The sequence below is a fragment of the Pteronotus mesoamericanus genome, unplaced genomic scaffold (assembly GCF_021234165.1).
Source record: "Pteronotus mesoamericanus isolate MK-2021 breed Mesoamerican mustached bat unplaced genomic scaffold, CSHL_Meso_final contig_50, whole genome shotgun sequence".
NCBI classification, from domain to species: domain Eukaryota; kingdom Metazoa; phylum Chordata; class Mammalia; order Chiroptera; family Mormoopidae; genus Pteronotus; species Pteronotus mesoamericanus.
In genome coordinates this window covers 4,926,684-4,949,239 of record NW_026555186.1, presented here as the reverse complement: position 1 = coordinate 4,949,239, position 22,556 = coordinate 4,926,684, and the positions used below count along the sequence as shown (strand labels likewise).

The following is a 22,556-nucleotide window of genomic DNA, read 5'->3' as shown; positions in this document are numbered from 1 at the left end:
AGCAAGTGGCTCACCAGCTCTGAACCTCAGCTTCCCCACAGAAAATGCCACTTAGGCTTCTCTGAGGATTACACACAATTTGCCTTCTCAATAAATGTCATTCCCCTCCCATGGCCTTTCCCAGTCCCTTCATGACCCTTGGCAAACCCCACAGCCTGACAGACACACACTCCATTTCCTAATTATCCTTGTTTTGCTAGATAGCTCTGTTTTTGCAAATGCCAGTGTCCTTCCTCCCCTCTATGCTGGCTGTATTCCTTCGTGATCACATGTCACTTGCTCTATGAAATATCTTCTTGGCCTCTTTTTGAATATCTACTACCGTCTTCTCTGGGTGCCCATGTATTACTTCTATTACAGCATTTGGCAGGCTGTATTGAAATTATTTACACCAGTTTCTTCCTGTCAGACTAGAAGTTCCTGAAGGGCAGTGCTCAGGTCTTCCTCTTCTTTTAAAAAAACCCCCAAAGCCTAGCATAGCAGTCTGGCGTATTACCTCAGCATCGGTACCTTCCTCATCCAGGATGCAAGTTCTGTTCACAGTGGCTCAATCATTTCTAAATATATTCCGAGGGGAAAAAAAAATACCGAACACCCAATTATCATTACAGAATATAAAAGATGTAGTTAAGAAATTGCTTTGGTTTTGGAAAACCGAAAGAGACAAAGGGAGCAGAGGTCCTACACCGACAGTTGCGCCTTCTATCCATCCCGACTGACAGCTGTTGAGGTCAGCCTGGCGTTCAGAGTGCCTTCTGCCTGACACTGTCCCCAGCAAAGGTGAATTAGCCACATGCTTTGCCTACGCTACATATCTTAAAAGGTCACACATTCTGAACTCTGCCTGTCCAATACAATGTATGAAAAACTGATGTCAACGCAAAATGTACTGATCAACCAAGATCAAATGCTGACCTGGTCAGTTACATGAAAAAAGAATTCTCAAGTAAGTTTTAAACTTACATATTTATATTTTAAAAACGATAATAGCATCAGTATTCATTTAAATGGGAACAAAAAGTTAAAACTCATACCTAAGGTAAAGGACCCTGAAAATGAGACCAACGAAACAAGCTTGGGCTAGAAGTCTAGAGACATGCCATTGATGCCAACCAGCTGGGGACCTTGGCCAAGGGATGCAGGCTCATAACATGTGGGGGGAAAAAGCTGATCTGAGTCCTGTCTAGTTCCAAGCAAGCTTATTTTCTGATTTAAAAGCTACCAGCATGTTTTGAAAGTAGTAAAACATGATGCAGCCACGAGGGGGCAGACTATGCCTGGGGAAATCTAAATAGGGCTCCTGTATCCAGCAATTTTTATTTTTATACTCAATTTTCCCACAGCAGCAACCCCCACCTAAAAAAAAAAAACAACAAAAAACTGCTGTAGAGAGCTATTAAAAACCAAAACACATTTTAATGAGAAATCTATTCTTAAAGACTATTTCCTGAGTTAATTTAGATGAATACAGTTCGTTTTTTCACATGAGCATTGACACAATGGGAGCTTTCTGCTTGGGATCCACTCCCCCTTCCCTTCCCCCACCTCCTCCACCTGACTTTTAAAGACCACAGTCTTTGGCATGAAAATGCCAACTCTTTTCCGTTTTATTACACATGTACACACATGCACATGCACAGTGATCTCATCTGATTTTTGGCTTTCTTCCTAAGCTGCTCTGTCTAGCAAGTCAAGCTCTCATTTTTATTTTTTCCTGCTTCAAGTAGTAAGCACAAGCCATGATCATGGCAAATACTCAGGTTCCTAAGTGTGGAAAACAATTCTATATTCTTAAAATAGATTTCCGTTAACCTCATTAAATTAGATTCTGTATGCTGAAATAGTGATCTTAAATTCTAACTTCTGAACTTTAGTGAAGTCAGCTGAAAGAACCACTAACAGTCTTTCTGGTCATAAGGGGAGTTACTTTATTGAGGGTGTACTTTTTAAAAGCTCTGTTTTCATATGAAGCAAGGCAAGTAGCTTTATTTCCATTAACTGTGAGTTGTAATCATTCGTATTTACTTAACTGAATAAACTGGCAGTCCCTCTATCTGTGTGGTTTCCATAGCCAAGCACATTAGCACCAGTAAGGTGAAGGAGAAAAGAGCATTTATCAGCCCAGATGTTTCCCTCCCCTTAAAGAAGGAGGCAGAGAGAGGTGGGCTGAGAGAGAGAGAGTGAGAGTGAGAGAGAGAGAGAGAGAGAGAGAGAGAATGAATATGAGTGAGAAAGGCCCTGTGTTTTTGTTCATATCATGCTCAATTGTTACAAAAGCAAGAACCCAAGAACAAAAGCTACGGCTAAAAACTGCCAGTAAGAAGACCACAGTCCCTGACAGCGGTTTTCTGTCTGTCGACATAACGGGGCACAGCCAGGCCCCCCCCTCCCCCTAACATCGATACAGAACATCCCAATCAAAGGGCTGTGGGAAGGTTTCAGTGAGTTGATGCCTGTGAAGTGCTTGGCACAGGGTCTAATACAGTTAACCCTTCAAAAAAGGGCAGCCATTTTTTCTTACCCATCTTCAGTCAGATACCACACAGGGCAGGGTGAGCACCTCGCAAATGTCCGTGCCTGGGGGCCCCTCCAGTTCCCTTCCCTGAGGTTTCAACGAAGGGCCTCCACTGGCATGTCTGCCTGCCGCCCCCCAACTCCTATAGGAACAGGCGTGGCTTCTCTGACAGGTGAACTGGGGGAAGGGCTGGTCTGTTCCTCACCATCTGGGAACTGGCTTCCCACAGGGATTGTGGCCACCAGTTACCTGCCTGTTCCCACAATGACCAGGTGAGTCTGTCTAATTTTGGGCTGCCATCCTAGCAACCTCATTGGCTGGAAGTCTAAAGCTGCCATATGGCTATCCATCTGTCTCCTGGGCCTGACTTCCATCGAATCAGAAACTGGGAGGGTGGGTGGGGTCTTATTTGCCATCCTCCCCAAATCCAAACACCCCTTTCCTCTGGAAATAGTGTAATTATTGTGGCACATGTTGGGACTAGAAAGCCATCTAAGATAGATGTCAAAATGTCCTTTCACTCTGCAGCTCTGTTTATACACTACTGATTCTCAGTAAGAGCCGAGCTCCAGGAGCGAATGCCTGGAAGACACGTGAATGAAGGGCCTGGAGACTCCATGGGAACCGCACTGAAAGTGACGTTCAGCTCGCCTGCCTTGGATGCTTTTCCAGGGTGCTCTGATTACGCCTAGAACAGGATTCCAGTGTAAACAGTGCAGAAGAAGAGCCAATAGATTTCACTCGAATATAGGTGATGAGGCACTTTGAATTAGTTGATAAAACTAAGAAGTTTTTAAAGAAATAGATTCTATTTTTGTAAGACAGTTCCTAGGAATAAAAAGTTTGATAGTGGGGCTTCCGGTGGTTTAATAAATAAGACTGAGCTGAAATAATGTCAAGGCCCCTCCTTCTCTCTCACCAAAAAAATTAAATACAATACACGTGCCCTTCTATCATTTCATTAACATATTCATAATAATCCCTTTTCTGGACCCAATTCAAAGGTATACTTTAGGAGCATCTAATTAAAACCATTAAAAACTCTCCCATTTGGGAGATTCCATCTCTAGAATAATTGCACTGTATGAGAGAAGAAAAGAAACCTTGCTCAAACATAATAACAATCCCATCTAGTGCTCTGGAATATCAAACATTTTAATTTGAAAGAACTAGGCAACACTTCTTCAAATCCATTGAAAGACCATATCTCACAGTTGAAAGAAACTAAAAAACAATTAAGGCAATTAAAAAAAGGGGGGAAACAAATGGAGTAATTATTCTAAGGACAAAAGTCAACAAATTAGTACACCTTGCTTTTCTATGTGAGCTCCTCCTGTCTCCTGAAAGCTGTAGTTAGACAGCTTTTCAAAAGGAAAACTTCATCTGAGCAATTCAGGTACTTAGGAATTTTTTGCTCGAATGTGCTCAGCAGAGTGGGGGCTGGGGCTGGCTGAGAAAGCGCTGCCTGCAGAGACTCCGCGGGTGGGTTCAGAAGGCTGCCCCTCCAGAGGTCCCGTCTCCAGCCTCCCGGTAGGTTGGGTGGTTACCTGATGAGGACACACTGGTTGTCATGGCGCTTCCACAGGCAGCGGTAGCACTCGTTAGCGACGGCAAAGACGTGCGGGGGCAGCTCGCCCAGGTGGCTCTTGCTGTAGCGCTCCATGGTGACGCGCTCGTACAGACCGGGGATGGTCTTGTAGGGGTTCACGGAGGCGATGATGGAGCCGATGTAGGTCTGCAAGCACAGGGACACCCAGTTACACACGGCACTGGGGGGAATCGCTAGGCACGGGTTTCGCACCTTCACCCACACTGGGACGGACAGAGAGAGACGGCATGCAGCTTAAGAGGACGTGTCACTGAGGCCTGAGCTTTTACAGAAGCCACCTGAGTGTCCGCTAGGGGGATAGAGGGCTTCTGCTCTCCACTGCGTACACTTTTCCCATGACTCTTTGGTACAAACTCTGGTCATTCTGTACCAACGAATGAAGCCATTTCAAAGAGAGCTTGCTAGGAAGGGAAAACAAGAGAAAGATGGAAAAGCAGCCCAGGCCCCAATCCCTGTCCCCCATGACTTCTTAACACTGTCCTTGTCAGGTGGCAGACGGGCTAGGGGGAAGATGGAGGAGAGTTACTGTTTAATGGGGACAGAGCTTCTGTTTGGGATGGTGAGAACCTCCTGGAGATGGTGGTTATGGTTGCGTAACATTGCAAATGTAATTTTCAAAAATTTTTTATTTTTAAATTACAGTTGAAGTACATTAGTTTGACATGTATAACCCTATGATGAGACATTTATATAACTTACAAAGTGATCACCCCTGTAGTGCAAATGTATTTAATGCACTGAATTGCACACTTAAAAGTAGCCAAAATGGTAATTCTGACGTTATGTGTATTCAGACACAACATTTAAAAAGTAACAAGACCATTTTGAAAGTACCAGGTATTCAGTGATCTCAAATGCCTCCTAAAGTGCCATATCACTTACTTGGAACTTAGCAGACAGACAAGCTTACCTTTCTGGAACAAAAGCCAGGCCAGAAATTAAGCAATACCTTCCGAGCAGCAAGACACAGGCCACTAAGTTATTAAAATGGAATGCCTTGTGTCTCTTCCATACGGACATAAGTATTCACTTGCACTTCTGCAAGAAATGCTAATAAAGTTCGGCTGTCTAGTTCCCAGCTCAGACCTGACTGAAAAAGCCCATCAGAAGGGGAGGAGGCAGAGTCCGGCAACCGCCACCGCCCACCAGCCAGCTTTCACGGCACGCATGCGCTGTGCCAAGGGCTTTAGGGGTGTTAGGGGCTAAAACCATATATTGAAGCCCTAAATCCCCACCACCTAAAAATATAACTATACTGTATGTGGAGATACGGCCTTTAAAGGAATGTTTAAGTTAACCATTAAAGTGGGCACCAATCCGATCTGACTGGTGTTCTTACAAGAAAAAGATTTGGATACACAGAGATACACCAGAGATGTGTGTGCACAAATAAAGACCAATGAGGTCGTGGCTCAGTGTGCTTAAGTGTCGTCCCACAGATGAAAAGGTCTCAGGTTCAATTCCCGGTCAGGGCACAAGGCTAGGTTGCAGGTTTGGTCCTTGTTTGTGGTGCATATGAGAGGCAATGAATCAATGTTTCTCTCTTACACAGATGTTTCTCACCCTCTCTCACTCCCTCTCCCTCCCTTCCCCTCTCTGTAAACTCAGTAAGTGTGTCCTCTGATGAGGATTTGAAAAAACACGTATGAAGTCACAGCAAGAAGGCGGCCATCTGCAAGTTAAGGAGAGAGCCCTCAGAAGTAATCAGCCCCACCAGGTATCTTGACCTTGGACTTCTAGCCTCCAGAACTGAGAGAAAATCAATTTCTATTGTGTAAGCCACCTGCACAGTGGTATTTTGTTAGGACAGACCTAGCAGACTAATACAGAGGGCCTGACCCCTTAACACTCACGGTAACTCTGGGAGGGTCAAAGCATTACTACCCCTATTTTGAGGAACCTGAGGCATAAAAAGAAAATTCCATGTACAGTCACACACCCAGTAAGTGGTAGAGGCGAGATGTTGAATCCAGGCAACTTAATGCCAGAACCTTCTCTCAAACACGGGCAAGGCTGGGCAACACAGCAGAGAAAAAGCAGGAAACACTAGACACAAAGTCCAAACATCCTGAGAGCATCTGTACCATATTATAGCAATTTGTAATCATTTATATTCATAGTGACTGCCAGGAACATCAAGCAAAGTATTGTATGTTCCATATAACTGTTCTAAAATATAAGAGGGTCTGTAATGTGTTTTGGAAATATATTGAACCAAAAAAGATTGAAAACATAAAAGAGATATTATCATGTGATCCAATGATTCCTCTTCTAGGTATATGCTGAAAAGAATTAAAAACAGGTATTCTAATAGCAATATAGCAGCATTATCCATGATAGCCTAAATGTGGAAACAACCCAAAAGGTGATCATAAGAGACCACAACCCAAATGGGTAACAAGATGTGCTATATCCATACGATGGAATATTCAGTCACAAGAAAAAACGAAGTATGGATGCATACTACAATGCAGATGAACACTGAGAAGAGTATACTGAATTAAAGAAGCCAGATACACAGCTCACATACCCAGAAATAACAAGACACATCATGTTCCTTAACCTTACTAAAAAGTTTTAGAACGTACACCTTCAGATTTCAACCCAAACTGAGAAAGATAAATGCTCTGGCAGCAAATTACAGACCTCTTAGTAAGGGAGAGAACAGAAGGTATTTAGATTTCGGGAACAAAATCATCTCATCAGAGTGCAAATAATAAATACGTATGTTGTGGTTGACAGTAAATGCAACAAATGGATTCCCATGTATCAACAGGGGCAGCAAACAAGCAGACTACTTGCCAAATGCAATAATCTGAAATCCCTTGTTAAAAAAAAAAATTAAAGAATGTGTAAATGTGTCTGGCTAGTATGCAGGGAGAACCCGATTTTTTATTTTTTCAGATTACAAGAAACCTTGCCTCATTTAGAGTTGAAAATGCCCCTCTACTGTAAGAAACTCCATTTAGTTATGGGGTAAAACAGGCTCTTAAAAAAGAAAGGCTCATGTTTTACAATTTCACCTTCTCACTAATGGCCTGAGAAGTCATTTCTTAAAAGGCTTATCATGGATTTCAAATGACAAGTAATCCTACATGTTTCCAAAACAACTTCACCCGACATGTCATAATTGTGGGGAACAGCGGACAACACTACCTATGTAATAAGATCGTCCCCTGCCCTCATTTGCTCCACTATGACTTTGAGATGTTGGGCAAGGCAGAGCCGCTGTTCTGACTCCTTCGGCAGGTGAAGAGATGGGTGAAGGATGCTAACCACTGCCCGACAGGCACGGAGCCAGTGACTGAGAATGGGGATGGAATCTGGGGCTCCTGGTGTGTCCCACTGCGGGTCTGCGTGACCCCTTCACCACCCACCCACGTACAGAACGGGAATCATCCCAGACTGTCCAGCCGCATCGTCAGTGGCCGCCGTCTCCATGACCTGTAAGCTCTGCTTCCAATAAACTCCAGAATCACTCCCCTTCCCCTCCTTCTCCCCCGCCCTGACCTCGCTTGCCCGGATATCCATAGAAGCCTCCTTCCTCGCTGATCTCCTGCGCGATCCTGTGTGCTCCATCCAAGGTCCGCAGGTAACAAATGAACTTCTGAAGATGAAACTCCTCTGCTTAAAACTCTTCAACAGAGCCTATGAACTTCAGAGTCAACCACAGGAATATTCAAGGAGGCAGTGTGAGTGGCCCCAAGAGGGTGATAGGACACTCTCCGCCCTAATCCATTATTCTCATTACAGTTACGGGGGGCGGGGGGCAGAGGGGGGCGTCAGTACCCTGAAGGGCCTTTACATACTCATTGAGTTTTTATTGCTTGTGCTCATGTACACACCAAACGGCACCTCCCTAAAAACGGGTGTAAAATAACATGGCAACAACAGCAATAGCTCCTACTGCTTTATTCAAAGAAGGACATTGTGCACAATCTTAAGAGATTGGTCCCTCAGCAAAAATAAAAACTGCCCAAGACATCTTATTTTTCCCCAATACCTGAAATATACCACTTTGCATGAGTGATTTTTGTCACTAAATAAATACAGATTTGTTGAATAATAAGGAAAATTCCACAGGTAATAAAAAGAAGAAATGGTGATGGGGGGGGGCGGGGCGGGAGAAGGGCCCAACTGAAAATTAAGTACCAGGTGAAGCGAAGAGAAAGCGTATTAAGAAACCCTAAGAGCTACGAGACAACATTTGTTGCATGCTTGTACCACTTATCACTCTATAAAAAGGTATTTTTAACTGCTCTAAAAACAGCCCTGATCACGCCCCCCTGTTAAGCCCTGGACACGTGCGGCTCTCCAATACAAGGTGGGACCAGGTACTGGTTTCCTCAGACTGCGTTCCAAAGCCCGCAAGAATAAATAGCCTGATCATTTTAATGGCTTTTCTGAAATAGAAAGTACACTCTATTTTGAAGCACATAAAACTTTTTTTCTAGTCAGAAAAGTTCCACATAACTCACCAAAAAATACATTTCCTTGCCCATTTTAATAATCTGGAACAGCTGGGGCACATATTGCTTAAAAATGTTGGGAGGAACTCACTATTTCTTCAATCCAAAATCTACCAATTCAAGGTTTTCAAAAGGCACAAGGGTACAATACCTAGTCTCTAACCCTCCACCAAAGGGAAAAATCATCTACATCTAAGAGAAAGTGACCAGTGGCCTCAGACGCAGAGCTGCTTATAGATGTGCAGGAGTCCGAGCTACTGTTGGGAAGTGGCTATTCCAAAACAGGAACAAATCATCTGGACGGGAAGGCTTGGCCAAGGCAGAAGACTGGAGGTCCTCCGCCAGGAGCTCTGGTCCCTGGGACTCCGCTTAACCCCTCTGGGCCTAAATTCTGTTCAGGAAAAACAACACATCCTCTGTTATCCCACATGACTGCAATGTGAAACTACTGCATAAATCGGAGGTATTTATGATTGTTTTTGTTAATGAAAATAAAACTGCAACTGCTTTTCATCACGTGGTCCTGAAAAGCTGGATGCAGACCAAGTCATGTGAAATGCACTAGGGAAACTGCTTCGAGTCAGTGCATGGCAGACTCTCCCAAAGGGAAGAATCAGTTAAGAAGTGGAGTTGTGAGCCACCCACCATTCTCCTCTTGCCTTCTTTCTCCATCACCTCAGCTAAAGCAATGAATTACCTCCAGAATCTTTATCTCGAATGCAGCTTCAGTTTTAAATTACAGACCGGTATACTCAGTGGCCCACTGGACATCTTCACTTGACTGCCCTTCGGCTCAACCTCAACATGGACAAGGCTCATTTTCCCAAACACCTGTTTCTGTTTCTTCTCATAGTCACATCATGACAAATGGCACCATGGTCTACCCAAATGATTAATCCAGAGATCTAGGACGCATCCTGTAGGAATTCAGTCTACCTGCCCCCCAAACTCAATCAAACTTAAGATTTACCTCTCAGTATCTTCTGAATTCAAAACTTTCCCAGGACTGGTTCCAACCAAACTACATTGTTTCCCATCTGGTTTGCTGGCCCCCTGTCCTCTTAGACCGGATTCCTCCTCCACTCATTCATCATCCTGAGTGAGTTTTCCAAGAACTCCCATTTAAAGTTGTCCCCGAGACTCTTCACAAGTAAATTCAAGGTCACTGACTTGCACACAAAGAGCCCTTCCTCACCTGCTCCTGACCACCTTGCTGGCCAGCTGCATGCAACCTCCACTGCCGTGTCTTCAATGTCCTGCAGTTGGACAAATGCATCACATTGCATGATTTTATGTCTTTGCACATGCCGACCTTTTGCCAGGAACGAGCACCCTCCCCTTGTCCAAATTCTCCTATTAATGCTTCAAAACTCAGCACAACTAGTCTGCCTTGGCTGCGAATCACTTTCCCAGCCTCCCCTCATGTCCTCCTTCCAAGGCCCATTCTGTGTTCCCAGTAAGTAGTTTTATCACGTTCCTCGCCACCCTGAGCTATCGGCCAGTGGTGTGTTGTATCTGTCTTCACCAATAAACTGGGAGGTGATAGAGGGGCGGTGTCTTCATTTATCCAATTTTCAAGAAACAGTTACCTTGAACAAGAGTAATTTTGCATCCTTGGGCCCTAACATTCATCTTGACACAGAGGCAGGCTGAACTGATACAGATATACTGGCAGCCCATGATCTGACCACCAACCCACCAAATAAGCTCCCATTTTAACTGTGTTCTAGTGGGCTCTCCTCTACATAACACAACTGTCTGCCATCAGTGTCCAACGGAACAAATAAAACATTTAAAAATAATTTTTAAAAACCCATTAGGCATTTAAGGTTGCCGAAAAGAAAACCAGATCACAACAGATAACCCAAGTTGTTACTGAAGTCAAGTTCTTAAATTAGGAGGTGACATTTCTATTTAATTTGAGTGGTTTTCAGACTAAAATTCCCTCCTTGCTGAAAGAAATATGACCCCAAAGAGAGGCAGGGGAGAAAAAAAAAGAATCACAAAAGCAAAGTTCGTAATTGCCACCATCATGTGCTGATGTGGAAGTGGCCACTCAAGAGCATAAATGGTTGGCAAAGTTTAAAAATACATATATAGTCAGGCAGATGGTTACAATCATCTTTTGGCAACACCAGTTCTTGATTTCATATGGAAAAAAACCCCTGACAAACCACACTGAATTCAGCTGTTCCCGGTATGAGACACATGCCAAGACTGCTAATCATCCGGACATCAGGCCATCCCTGAATCCGTGAGAGGCACACTGTTACTTGACACTGGCTTTGGAAAAGAACAGAAACACACTTAAAAAAAAAAGTCTACTTTGGGAAAATTCAACTCAAGAAAATGAAATGCAGATTTAGGTTTGCACGTCCAAAACGGTAAACTCCATGGCGTGGTATGTCCAGTCCTAACAGAGCGGGCTCCCGCGATGCCCCACAGAACTCAGTTCACCTGCCTCCTGCCATCAATAAGTCTTTAACTGGCTGTTGCATTTTTAAAATGCTAACACATTTGGCTTGACAGAAGCAGGCTTCAAAGTTAATTCAGGAACAACATCAAACACATTTACAGATTCAGTCCGGAACACCACCTAACCAAAGGAGAGTATTTTTGAAACACCTAAAAATACATTAGCTGTGAAGAATTTTTTGTGCTGACATGAGCATTTATCTTTAGATGCAGCCCCCATGTCTTAAAATGGGCTTGTTTGATTCTGATCTCTGCACTGTTTGTTCAACAAGACCAACAAACTAACCGAAGGGCTGGGTGGAACAGAGCAGGCTTCCTCTGGGGCCACCTCCAGCCCCATAATTGCAGGCGCGCTCTAAGGTCCCTGCGGCTCCCTCCCTGGTGTGGTTTGGAGTCATTCCTCCAAGGCAGGGCAGGAGTCTTCTCCATGCAATTGACCCAGAGAGTCACAAACCCTATAATGCAGAGAACGGGCTTCTCTTCCATTTGGTAGAAAACCAGCCGCACCACCAGCCTTCTTTGGCAGCTTCTCCCTTCTGGACAGGAGCTTACCTTCCATACAACAAGAACCTCATCTGCTCTCGTGGCCACTGTGTTTAGATCCTGGGTACATAACAATTTGAAATGATCCAGGCTCCAGAGAACACAGAATGCCAGGCATCCAAAACCCAACTCGTCTTTCCCACTCTCCCTCCCCGAGGAGCCGCCAGGACGGTTGGCGCCACGCTCTCTGGCCCTTTTGGGCCTGACAAGGCTGGGAGTCATTAAAGCTAATCCTTTCCCCTTCGCTTCCTCCCCTACACTCCTCATATCTGTTCTTGTCTTGCTCTCGACTATGTGTACTCTGTTCTAAAACCATCAGCTCCTCACCTTTGAATTACTGCAACACTCACTAAACCAATGGACTCTCTAGTCTTGTCTCATGCCACTTCCCTATCAACTCTTCTAAAATCTTTCTCAGGGAAATTTTCTCTTCAAAAGCTTTAGCAAAGACAGCATAGTCAGTATACCGCCGAGCCCAAACTTTGAGGATGAGTTTTAAGGGAGGCGAGGTTTCTCAGCCTCGGTTCTTCTGACACCTTTGACCAGGGGAGTCTTGGGAGCGGGGCTGTCCTGTGCACGGGGCGGGGGGCAGTTTAGCAGTATCCCTGGCCTCCATCTGCCAGACACCATCAGCATTCTCTTTCCTAGCTACGACAACACAGTATGCTTCCAGAGTGCGCTGAATGTGCCCTGGGAGCAGCATCACCTGCATAGGAACCACTGCTTCCGGGTGTCCTGACCCCAGCCTGCCTCAATACATCACATTGCTCAGAGTTCCCCAACACACACCAGACTTGCTAAGCAAAGGACCTTCTCTCCTGATTTAGCGAGAAGGTTCTCAAATCTTCTCACCAAATTCACTCTCCTCTCCCCATGTTCATGCGTGGTGCCTCACTAGCCTTGCCGTCTAACCAACTCTTTGTAGTGTCATTCCTGTCCCCTGCCCCATAGGGCTTTTCATGGCCAACTCAGGCTCTTCATACCCTGCCCCTCCTCACCCTGAGTCTCAAGGAACTTACAGATGGGACTACTTGTCTTCACCAGGTCTCATAAGCAGTAGGAAGAGACAGGGGAGGGTGGGGCCCTCATCAGATCGTCTCCAAAGGGTAAGAGCATCAGCGGCAAGCCTCCACGGCAGTAAGCCCAGGGACGAGAAGTTCAAGGTGGAGGTATGGGATGAGCCCCCAGGTGAGCGGCTGAAATGCGGAGCTGGGCTTCCATCTGGGAAGTCGCTAGAGAATGGGAAAGGCTGACGAGGCGGAGCCTGAAGCACGAGAAACCTGGACTTCCGGTAAGGGAATCAAGCATTAAGGCATCTGCTCTCATCAAAGGGTCAGGGCCGAACAGGGCCAGCAACAGGTGAGTCGGCAGACCCACAGACACTGACGTAAGAGTGTACATAGCCTTCTTGCCTGAGGACAGGGTGCCAAAGTGCTGGGTGGGAGCTTTGTAAATAAGGACTTGGTGATATCAGATAAGATGGGGAGAAAGGTGCAAAGGGTAACAAAGTTTCTAAAGCTTTCTCTTGTATTTCATTGTAAAAAGAGTCCTGTCAGCTATGGGGGTTATGACAACTGACCTTTTAAAAAACATAAGCTAAAAAAACTAATACCCAAAAAGATTAAGTAATTAACACAGAGCCCAAGAGAAGGAGAGTGGAGAAAAGGGGGCCCTGACTCATGTGTTGAACGCTTTATCCCTCCACCACTCTCTACCACAGTTTTCATAGAAGATGCCCGGGGCTGGGAAAAAGATTCTGCTGGAGTCTGGTAAAGTCCTCTCCGTCAGAACAAAGCTGACGGTCCCTTCATAGCACAAAACAACTGACTTCTCTACCTGGAGATGGGTCCCCTCACCAATAACCTGCAAATTCAAACCAGGAAGCCAACAAATAAGAGCCAGAGTGGGACAGACCCACAGGAGTTCTTCTAAATGACATTACTCAAAGGAGGGCACCTATGGAGACAGAAAAATATCCCCACCCCCAGATGTCCACACCAAATTTCCAGAACCTGTGACTGTGTGCTATTGCACAGCGAAAGGACTTTGAAGATGTGACTAGAGTGCTAAATGCTGAGATAGTGGACCCAATCTAATCACAGGAATCCTTAAAAGCTGAGATCCTTTCTTGGCAGCAGCCAGAGACAGAGATGAGAAGGAAAGAGGAGAGATCTGAAACCTGAATCAGTCTCGATCCACCACTGCTGGCTTTGAAGGTGAAGGAAGGGGCCTCTAGAAGCCAGCACAGCCCTCCACTGATAGCCAGCGAGAAAACAAGGACCTCAGTCCCAGTCTGCAAACAACTGAACTCTGCCTGCACCAGGAATAAGCGGGAAATAGATCCTCCCCTAGAGCCTCCAGAAAGGCTAAAGTAAGTATAGCACCTATGTTATAAGTCATTTCTTCCCCTCTTTAAACATATAGACAGGCATCACTTAGAGCTGGGGTAAAAGGAAGAAAACCTGTGTTTTGCCAACAGATGGTGGTTTTGTCTTGATGGAGCAGTCTGACCGGGACAGGTACCCATGGCCAACAGCTTCAGCAATGATAAGAAAATCATGGTGGCTGCTTTATGGATAATAATGCAATTATTCAAGTCTCAAAAGAAAGGCATATAAGGGCAAAACTAATTGAATTGAACTGCAAATTGCATGTACAAAAATCCCACGTTTTTCCCTCAAAGGAAAAGAAAAAGATCTTCATTTCAGGGAAAAAAAGAACAAGATCCTAGTTCCACGGTTTACTGGACAGTTTAGCTCTTGGGTTTAACATCATCATCACGGAGGAGGAAAGGAATGGTTAAAAGGCGCTGCCTTTTAAATCCACTGGGCAGTTGTTTTCTCTCCTAATTGACTGTCTTTTTCTTGACTATTAAATTTCCAGCAAGAACTTGTATGTAAAGACATAGGAGTTTGGAAATACCTACAAGAAACAAAAAATCTTTCAATCCAGCTTCACATTTCATTATCAACTAGAATCAGTTATTTCTAATATGTATGGCATTTATTTTACATACATTTAGTGCACAACTGCCGGGTGCCTGGCAATGTTCTTGGCTCCAGAAAGACAAAATAAGTAACTCCTTGACAAACCGAGGATGGCAAGGGTTATGTAAACAAACAGCTACGTGGAATTGTCGAATACTGAATACTAAAAATACAGGCACAGTGCATGCAACCAGACGCCTGTGCAGTGAGCGCTGGTGGGAAGAGGGAGTTCACTGTTACCCACGGGATTTCTGAGATGGGAGCAGAGGGAGAAATGCATGTTCCGCCAGCACATGCAAGACACAGACTACATAGCCACTCTTCACAAACATGTATGAACATTACCTTTTTTGAAGAACATATGGAAAACATTTTAAATCTGAAGACTTAGTGTAAGCAAACTCAGCGAGTCAGAGGACTACAACACGATGAAATTTCTCTAGACAGGGCTGTTTGAAAACATTTGGCAAACATTAGGTCAATCTGGCAAAAATGACACGTTCACAATGGAAAGAGAAGGCAAATAAACATTGTTTTTAAAAAAAGATGAATAAAATTAAGCCTAAAACCCCCAACTCTCTCATTTCTCCTCTTCCCAACTCTTCTCTCCTGGTCTAAGGTGCAACAGATAAATCGGAGGCCCCTGCCTCCGAAATGTGCCTTGAGGATCGGTTCACGCCTACTGGCTTTGTAAGAGCTGATATTACTCTTCATCATAATCACAAAGATAATAGGGTAACTCTGAAAGAACAAAAATTATTCAAAGATGAAGGATTTTTACAATATTAAGGTAATAAAAACTATGAATTTGAACTTGACAAGAAAAATAAACACTTTTTAAGCAGTCGCCCCACTTACTGTAAAGACCTGCAAACAGGCAGATAGATGAAAAATGGATAAAATCTGCAGGCGAGTCTTGGTAGATAATGTAATATATGTGTACTGTAATGTAAAAAGTGGTTATTATAGGAGTTTTAATTCCTTTATAATATAGAAATAGTCACATTTCATAAAAGTTGAAACGTGCGTGTCTCCTTTTTATGGACAAGTCTCCATTCAAAACAGACCCCATGAATAAGGAAGATGGGGGCCCCCGTGAATCCACATATCTCCCTGGGTGGGATCCAAAGCTGGAAAGAAAAGGAAATCCATAAAAGAACAACAAAAAAAAAAAAAAAACCCACCCCAAAAACCCAAGAAAATGAGAAAAAAGCTTAAGCTCAGGTGTACTGGTTTGCAAATCCACATTTTCCCCCAGCCCTTCATGGAGGAGGTCAAACCTCTGCTCTCACTTCTCTGCATGACAGAACACTCACAAACAGAACGCATTCACAAGAAAAGGTCAAATTACCCTTCAATTTAAGTAATTCCTCTAATAAAATCAAGGCAATAAACACAGAGAACATGATTTATTGAGCCACGTTTCTAATTTGGCAAAACACCTGAACAACATAGTTTTACTATGTTAACTAGAGAGTCTCAAAAGGCAGGAAATACTCTTTGAAACAGTAATTTGAAAAATAGTACTAGATTTATTTAGTGGGATCACTTCCTAAGTTATACATATGCCTAACCACTATGCTGTATACATGAAACGAATACAATATTGAATGTCAACTGATGTCAACTGTAATTGAAAATTAAAAAAAAAGAAAAAGGAAGAGAAAAACAAAGAAACCCAAAACATTCAGTCAAACTTGAGGGATTTTTAAAAGGCCTAAAGGGGCACTCACGTAAATCTGGTCTCTCTTATACCGCTGGTGTAAGTTGTGCATGATGGAGCCGCTGTGGAGCTCCGTTAAGGCGGCCATGTCGTCCACGCCTTCGTCGTTCACAGGCTGCATGGCGGTCACCTTCTGGTGTGTAATTGTGCTCTGCTTGTATGTGAATACCTGATTGGGGGGGGGGCAATACATTAAACTGTTTAGTTATCAGCAACAAAGAGTTTCTAGAAGTTTCTTGAGCATACAATACAAACAATACTAACTCACTACCATGTCAGCAACAAGATCCTGAATTGGCCAAGAAAAAAAATAAACTGCAGGGAACATTTTCACGTTCTTTTTGCCACCCATCTCTTTTTAAAGGAAGCAACTATTTCAACAATTGCTGCTAGGCGTTCTTAAAAGGCATTATCAAGTGCTAACCATCCTTTGGGAACCACAGAAATTATAAATTTACAGTTCACTTCTCTGCATAGTTCTCCAACTGATATAAATCAGTTAAAAAACTGGCTGACCAAGCTTTCAGAAAGATATTTGGCTTCACTACATAATGTTTCACACAGGATCATATATTTCAAAGCTTCATAATAATGTTCTTCTGTTTCAGTGGCGTCCAACCTGCGGCCCGTGGGCCACATGCAGCCCAGGATGGCTATGAATGCAGCCCAATACTAAACTATAAATTTACTTAAATCATCATGAAATTTTTTCTGTGATTACGTGTCGCAACATATTTAATGTGTGGCCCAAGAAAACTCTGCTTCCAGTGAAGCCCAGAGACACCAAAAGGTTGTATACCCCTGGTTAAGTGTCACATAAATCCACTGGACGTCTACAGATTTGTTCAAAAATTGGAACATATCTGCACAGGAATGCTTGAAAAATGTCCTTGGACACTATCCCCTCACTATCAGGATATATAGCATTCATGTGATTTTTAAGCAAAACAAATCCCCTCTCAGATTTACAATAAAATCGGTTTGTGGCTTGACAGCCTGTCTTCCTGAAAATTCCAAACTCCCGCGGTGAGCGCTGGATACATGCTGCAGCACGCACATGAGGCAACTCTGATACTGTGAGACTGATACTGAATTTGCATGCATTTCTCAAATCTACTCAGTATTCCTTTCTCGCACCTGATCTGGTTTAGGATTAACCGTTTCAAGTCAGCTCCATCTGTTACCCAAAGTTTGACCAGCTTTGCAAACACACTCCTGTGGTAACGTCATTTCATGATGGAATCTACTCCATACTTACGCACTTTACCCTTTTACTATATTCATCCACAAAACAAAAACACCAAGATGCATTGTAAAAAACAAGAACCTAAAAAACATGAATAATACGTAGTCTTCATATGTGTGCACACGTGTGTATATACATACAAAAAAAACAACTTCTGGAATACTTGCAGAACTGTGTGATTGGGGAGTCTTTTTTTTTTTTTTTTTTAAATATTGGCCAGTTGCCTACATGGCAACAAATGGTATGTTATTGCAGAAGAGAATGACACACTAAAAAAAAGCTAAAGTACCAATTCAATGGTTTTCATAAGCCACGGAAAATGGCATGTTTTATTCTTCTAGAGAAAAATTAAAACTTCAGCAGTGGCATTTCTGCCACGTGAACCACAAGGGTTGTTCAAAACTGGTTCTGAGAAACTGCTCAAGGCAGCCCAGACACCCAAGCAGGTTTTCTGAGCACCAGCCACTCTCCCAGCTGCTTCCTGTGCTCAGACCTCCACCAGGAGACAGGCCAGCCCCAGAGGCCCCACCTCAGGGCGAGAGGGCCAGCCCTGCCACGGAGCGGCAGCCGCAGGCTGGGCGGGCCAGGGGCCCTCGGAGGGAGGGCAGGGCAGACTGTATCACAGCCAGGCTAACAAGGTATTAGAGAAAAAGTCACAGGAACATTCAGAAGTGTAGGGACACTTAAGACACCCAAGCTTGCATTTTAACTCATAAACACCATGGAAGAAAGTTAAACAGAGATTTCGGCTAAGAGTACGAGTAATTTTAGGGCAACCTAGAAAATCCCAGAAGCAGACAGCTGGAACTCTCTGCCTTCCCCAGCTTTCTACATGCCTACGATGTCAGTCCAGGCAGGATTTCTAGAAACATCACAACCGGGCAGGTTACTTGGTCTTCCATCAGAGTGACCGCAAGGGTGGACGCAGAAGCAGAGCCCGGGACCGTCTGCCCAGCTGAGGAGTGCACAGAAGCGCCGTGCATCACCTTTCAGCAGCCAGCCCTCCCGGGAAGGTCTCTCCTCTCTCAAATCTCCTGCCAGCACAACTGACAGACAGGTTACCCATGTGCCCCAGGAAGTTTTTCTTGTAGAAACAAAGACATAACACCAAAGCCAGCACAACTATCTTGTGCTCACCCCCCTACAAACTTGCCATCCCCAAGTCCTCCCCAACATGAAAACAAACAACTTTTTCCACTAACTGTCTTGAGTAGATGGAGAATTCCAGAATTTGAGAACAGAAATAATTTAGAATATTAAAACTGTCTGCATTTATGTTGATTCTGCTTTTTGGAAATAATTATACACACTGTACAACACTTAGACATGAAATATATATGAATAGGGATTAAATATTTATGTCATATGTCAACATTTCATCGTTTTTTAATGTGCTAGGACTTGTGAGCACAAGTAAACAGCTCAGAGCTGGTCCTATGGCCATTGCAAAAATGGCGATGGCCTGGAAATAGAGTTCTCCACCTTTGTACACTGACTTCCTCAGAAATCTTCAAGGACATACTGAGTATGCAATGTGGGCCCATGCTCATTCCAGGAAAGGGGAGGTCAAGAACTAGAACAGTCCTCATGATCTCAAGGAGAGGAAATCATGATGAAAGATAATAGTTACATACACAAGAGAACATGAACAGAAAAAAAAAAAAACATTCTGTGAAGATACAGGACTGCAGCTGCTCAAAACAATGGTTATTTTGAAGAAAAGTGGAGTGGTGGACAAAATATAGTTGTGAAGGAAAGGGAAGGATAACCATCCACTCAGAAATGGATTACTATTTGTAAAGATCTTAGAATGATATCTAGCACACATTAATTAAGAAAATCCATTCATTTAAGCAAATATTCACTGGTGTGTTCTAAGTATTGGGAATATAACTTACCTTCCAATAAGAGGAAGGGAAAAAAACACCAAAATACAAGTAAGTATGTAGCATCACATATGGTAAGGAATGTCTATGAAGACATCGTGATGGTAAGAGGATTAAGTACCAAGAGGAGTTTTATATTAGGTATCAGGACAGCCTCACAGGTAAGATAACATTAGAGTAGAAACCCTAAGGAAGTAAGGGTTGGAACAAGCCCCTTATATTCAGGGTGTTAACGCATACAGAGTGGGACAAAAGTAGGTTTAAAGTTGTTCGTATGGAAAATAATACAAAAAGGAACAAAAATGTAAAAATAAACCCTGTTTTGTGTACTCATAACTGCATACTTACTTTTGCCCTACCCTGTATTGGTTGAATAAACTACCTGATTGAATTTTGAAAGATTTCAACAAATTAATAAGACTCACAATCTTATTCAAGAATTTTTATCTATCAAAAGCCATTTCTATGTGCAACAATTAATGAGGCATTACTTGAGCAAGATTATTCCCAAACAGCTGAAAAAAATTTTCCAGGTTTAAAGAACAGAATTCTTTTTACGGGATTTTTTTAAGGAACACACAACAGCCAAAATACAGTAACAAGATGTATCCCTAAAAACCCAACTCAGAATAAATGGAGTTACTTCAGTGGGGCATAACTGGGATATAGGTGGTGAGGTTAAGAAATGGAGCAAAATATGGAAGATTCATAGGCAGGAAATCAATTTAGAGAAAATGGGGCCTCAGAACAAATAGCTCCTGTTACAGGATTGCAAGTCACTGGTCACAAGATGGACTGGATTAAGCATGGAGAACAAAGGAAACCAATCAACACTATTGGAAAAACAACTCAAAGTAGGCTTGCCCAAGGCTGAGTCCACTTCTGTATGAAAAGGCATGGAGTCAATTAATTAGATGAAAGCAGCTGAGCCATTATCAATCCCCTTTTATTTTTAACCTTAGAATAGTACACACTGCAAGGCAACCCCCACCGCACTCACACAATAGTTTCTGTAGTATACAATGATGTATACAGATTTCCCTTATTACAAGTCATTAGGAACCCTCAGTCATAAAACCTACTTTTTCTATTGACGGGAGCGGGGGAGGGGACACACGTGGAATCTCTTGTCCTCTCCTGATGAGCGGATGGAAAATACAGGGTATTCTCAATCTGGGCAACCTCATCGCACACTAGCCTGGAATTTCCTCCAGATCAGTTCTCGATTTCATCTGGCCTCCCAACACCCCCAACCCCGGGAACATGTGGTGATGTCTGTAAGCATTTTGGGTGGTCACAACTGGCTCACAATTTCCCAGTCTGTGAAATAATAAAGGTAATACTAGTACCTAACTCACAGAATTATTGCGAAAATTAAAGAAAATAATGTAGGTAAAAGTCACAGCAGCTGTCACTCATGAGAGCTCAGTAAAAGTCGCTCTTTCTGTGAGGGGGTAGTCATGCTGGGAACAACGCAGAACATTCTATAAGGAAATAATCAAGTCCAAGCACAGATGGAGAAGCTCGCACTCCTTGGACGGGGCCTGAACAACAGCTGTGTGGGAGGGGGACAGAGCAGGAGGGAGGGGCGCACATTTAATTCTTCATATTTTATCATGATCTCTTAACTTGGATGCTGATGAAAAACTAGTTCTTTTTCTTCTATTTTTAATCTCTTTGCACAAATCTGGGTGGCCTTGTTGCGATTTTCCCTGGAATTCTACATTATCTCTGGGGATGCGTCTCAATTTCTTTTCCTCCTTTCATTTGTTCATTAGCTCATCAATGCACAAGTTAAAGTATGATTGGTGACAAAGGTTAAGACATTTGCCTCTCACATGTGGCTAAAATGAGCTTTCTCATGTTAAGCTTCCCTGACTGAAGCTATGCTCTTTGGATGAGTCCAAGAAAGAAGCCATCCATGTAACTGAAAATCTGCCCCAGCCTGTTATTTTGTTGCTGCCTCAGGAGCCTAGAGAAAGTATTTGGGGCATGAAAATGTAAAGTCCACTAGAATGTTCCACTGGAATCTAACCAAAAGCAAAATTATACATGTCAAATAGGGGGGGAAAATGGTGCTTTCAGCTCAAATTTGTCACTGACTTGGCACCCTAATAACCATGGCACAGGGGGTTAAAATTATCTTTATATAAATGAATACAGTATCTGTTACTTTGACCTCCCCTGGGTCAGTTTGTTAGATAACTGACTACTAAATACAGATAAAGCAAAGACTGCTATCTTCTTTTTCAAAGACTCAAACTAGTTTGTGAGATTAAGTTACTTAAATTGTCGTCAGGTTCTCATCGCCCAGTGTGCACCATGCACAGCATCTGGGTACAGAACCAAACCAGGGAAGCAAGCTGGGCAAAGGAAACTGTACTTGTTGAGCACTGGCTGTATGCACATGCATGTTGGTTATGTTATCTCACCTGATCCTCAGGAGGGAAAGAAGTAATATTGCTCATTTTTTAAAGGATGAATTCACAGAAGATCAGAGAAGTTAGGAAACCTACCGAACAGCACACAGCACCACTAGCATTGACTTCCTTGGAATCACGGAAAAGCACGCATGTCAGACACAGACCTTAGAGAGACACTAGTTTAAAGATGGCCTTTTGCATCGGGCTCTGCCACTTCCTGGCCATGCATGCCTGCACACATCCCATGGAGTGAATGGGGAAGAACTCAGTGGCCCTTTGAACTTGAGAGCTGGGACGGAGGGCAGGGGGGTGCGGAGAGGGAGGTAAAACACATTGTGCATTGCTTTCCCAGTGTGCTGGGTTTAATCTCTCATTTATTTCATTATTTGTCATTGGTTCTCTCTAGCTCTCCAGTCATTTGTGCCATGCTGTGAGCTGGGCCTTGGGATTATAATGATGAACTAAACACTCCTCCTTCAAAAAGCTTACTGTCCACTGAGTCATCAGAAAAATAAGCTAGCAATCTTGCACATGTTGGTGGGGGCTGAAAAAGGGGACATTCCCAGAGCACAAAGGAAACCGGCCATGAGTGACAGAAGACAGCCAGGGAAGAGCAGATCCAGAGCCAGACTATACAAGGCATCCACTTCGTAGACTGTGGCTGGGCAAGGTGTGGGGGC

The 22,556-nt window shown here is 43.5% G+C and overlaps 1 protein-coding gene across 1 annotated transcript in view; it reads right to left on the bottom strand.

Annotated features, from left to right (window-relative positions):
* The window catches only part of MYO10 (myosin X), a 191,586-nt gene that overhangs the window by 91,616 nt on the left and 77,414 nt on the right, over positions 1 to 22,556 (bottom strand). Inside the window, exons 3-4 of the mRNA XM_054578310.1 lie at positions 16,332 to 16,490; positions 4,063 to 4,250 (exon numbers count right to left, since the gene is read on the bottom strand). Of these exons, the coding sequence (XP_054434285.1) occupies positions 4,063 to 4,250; positions 16,332 to 16,490 (347 nt within the window). The remainder of the gene's footprint in view (positions 1 to 4,062; positions 4,251 to 16,331; positions 16,491 to 22,556) is intronic.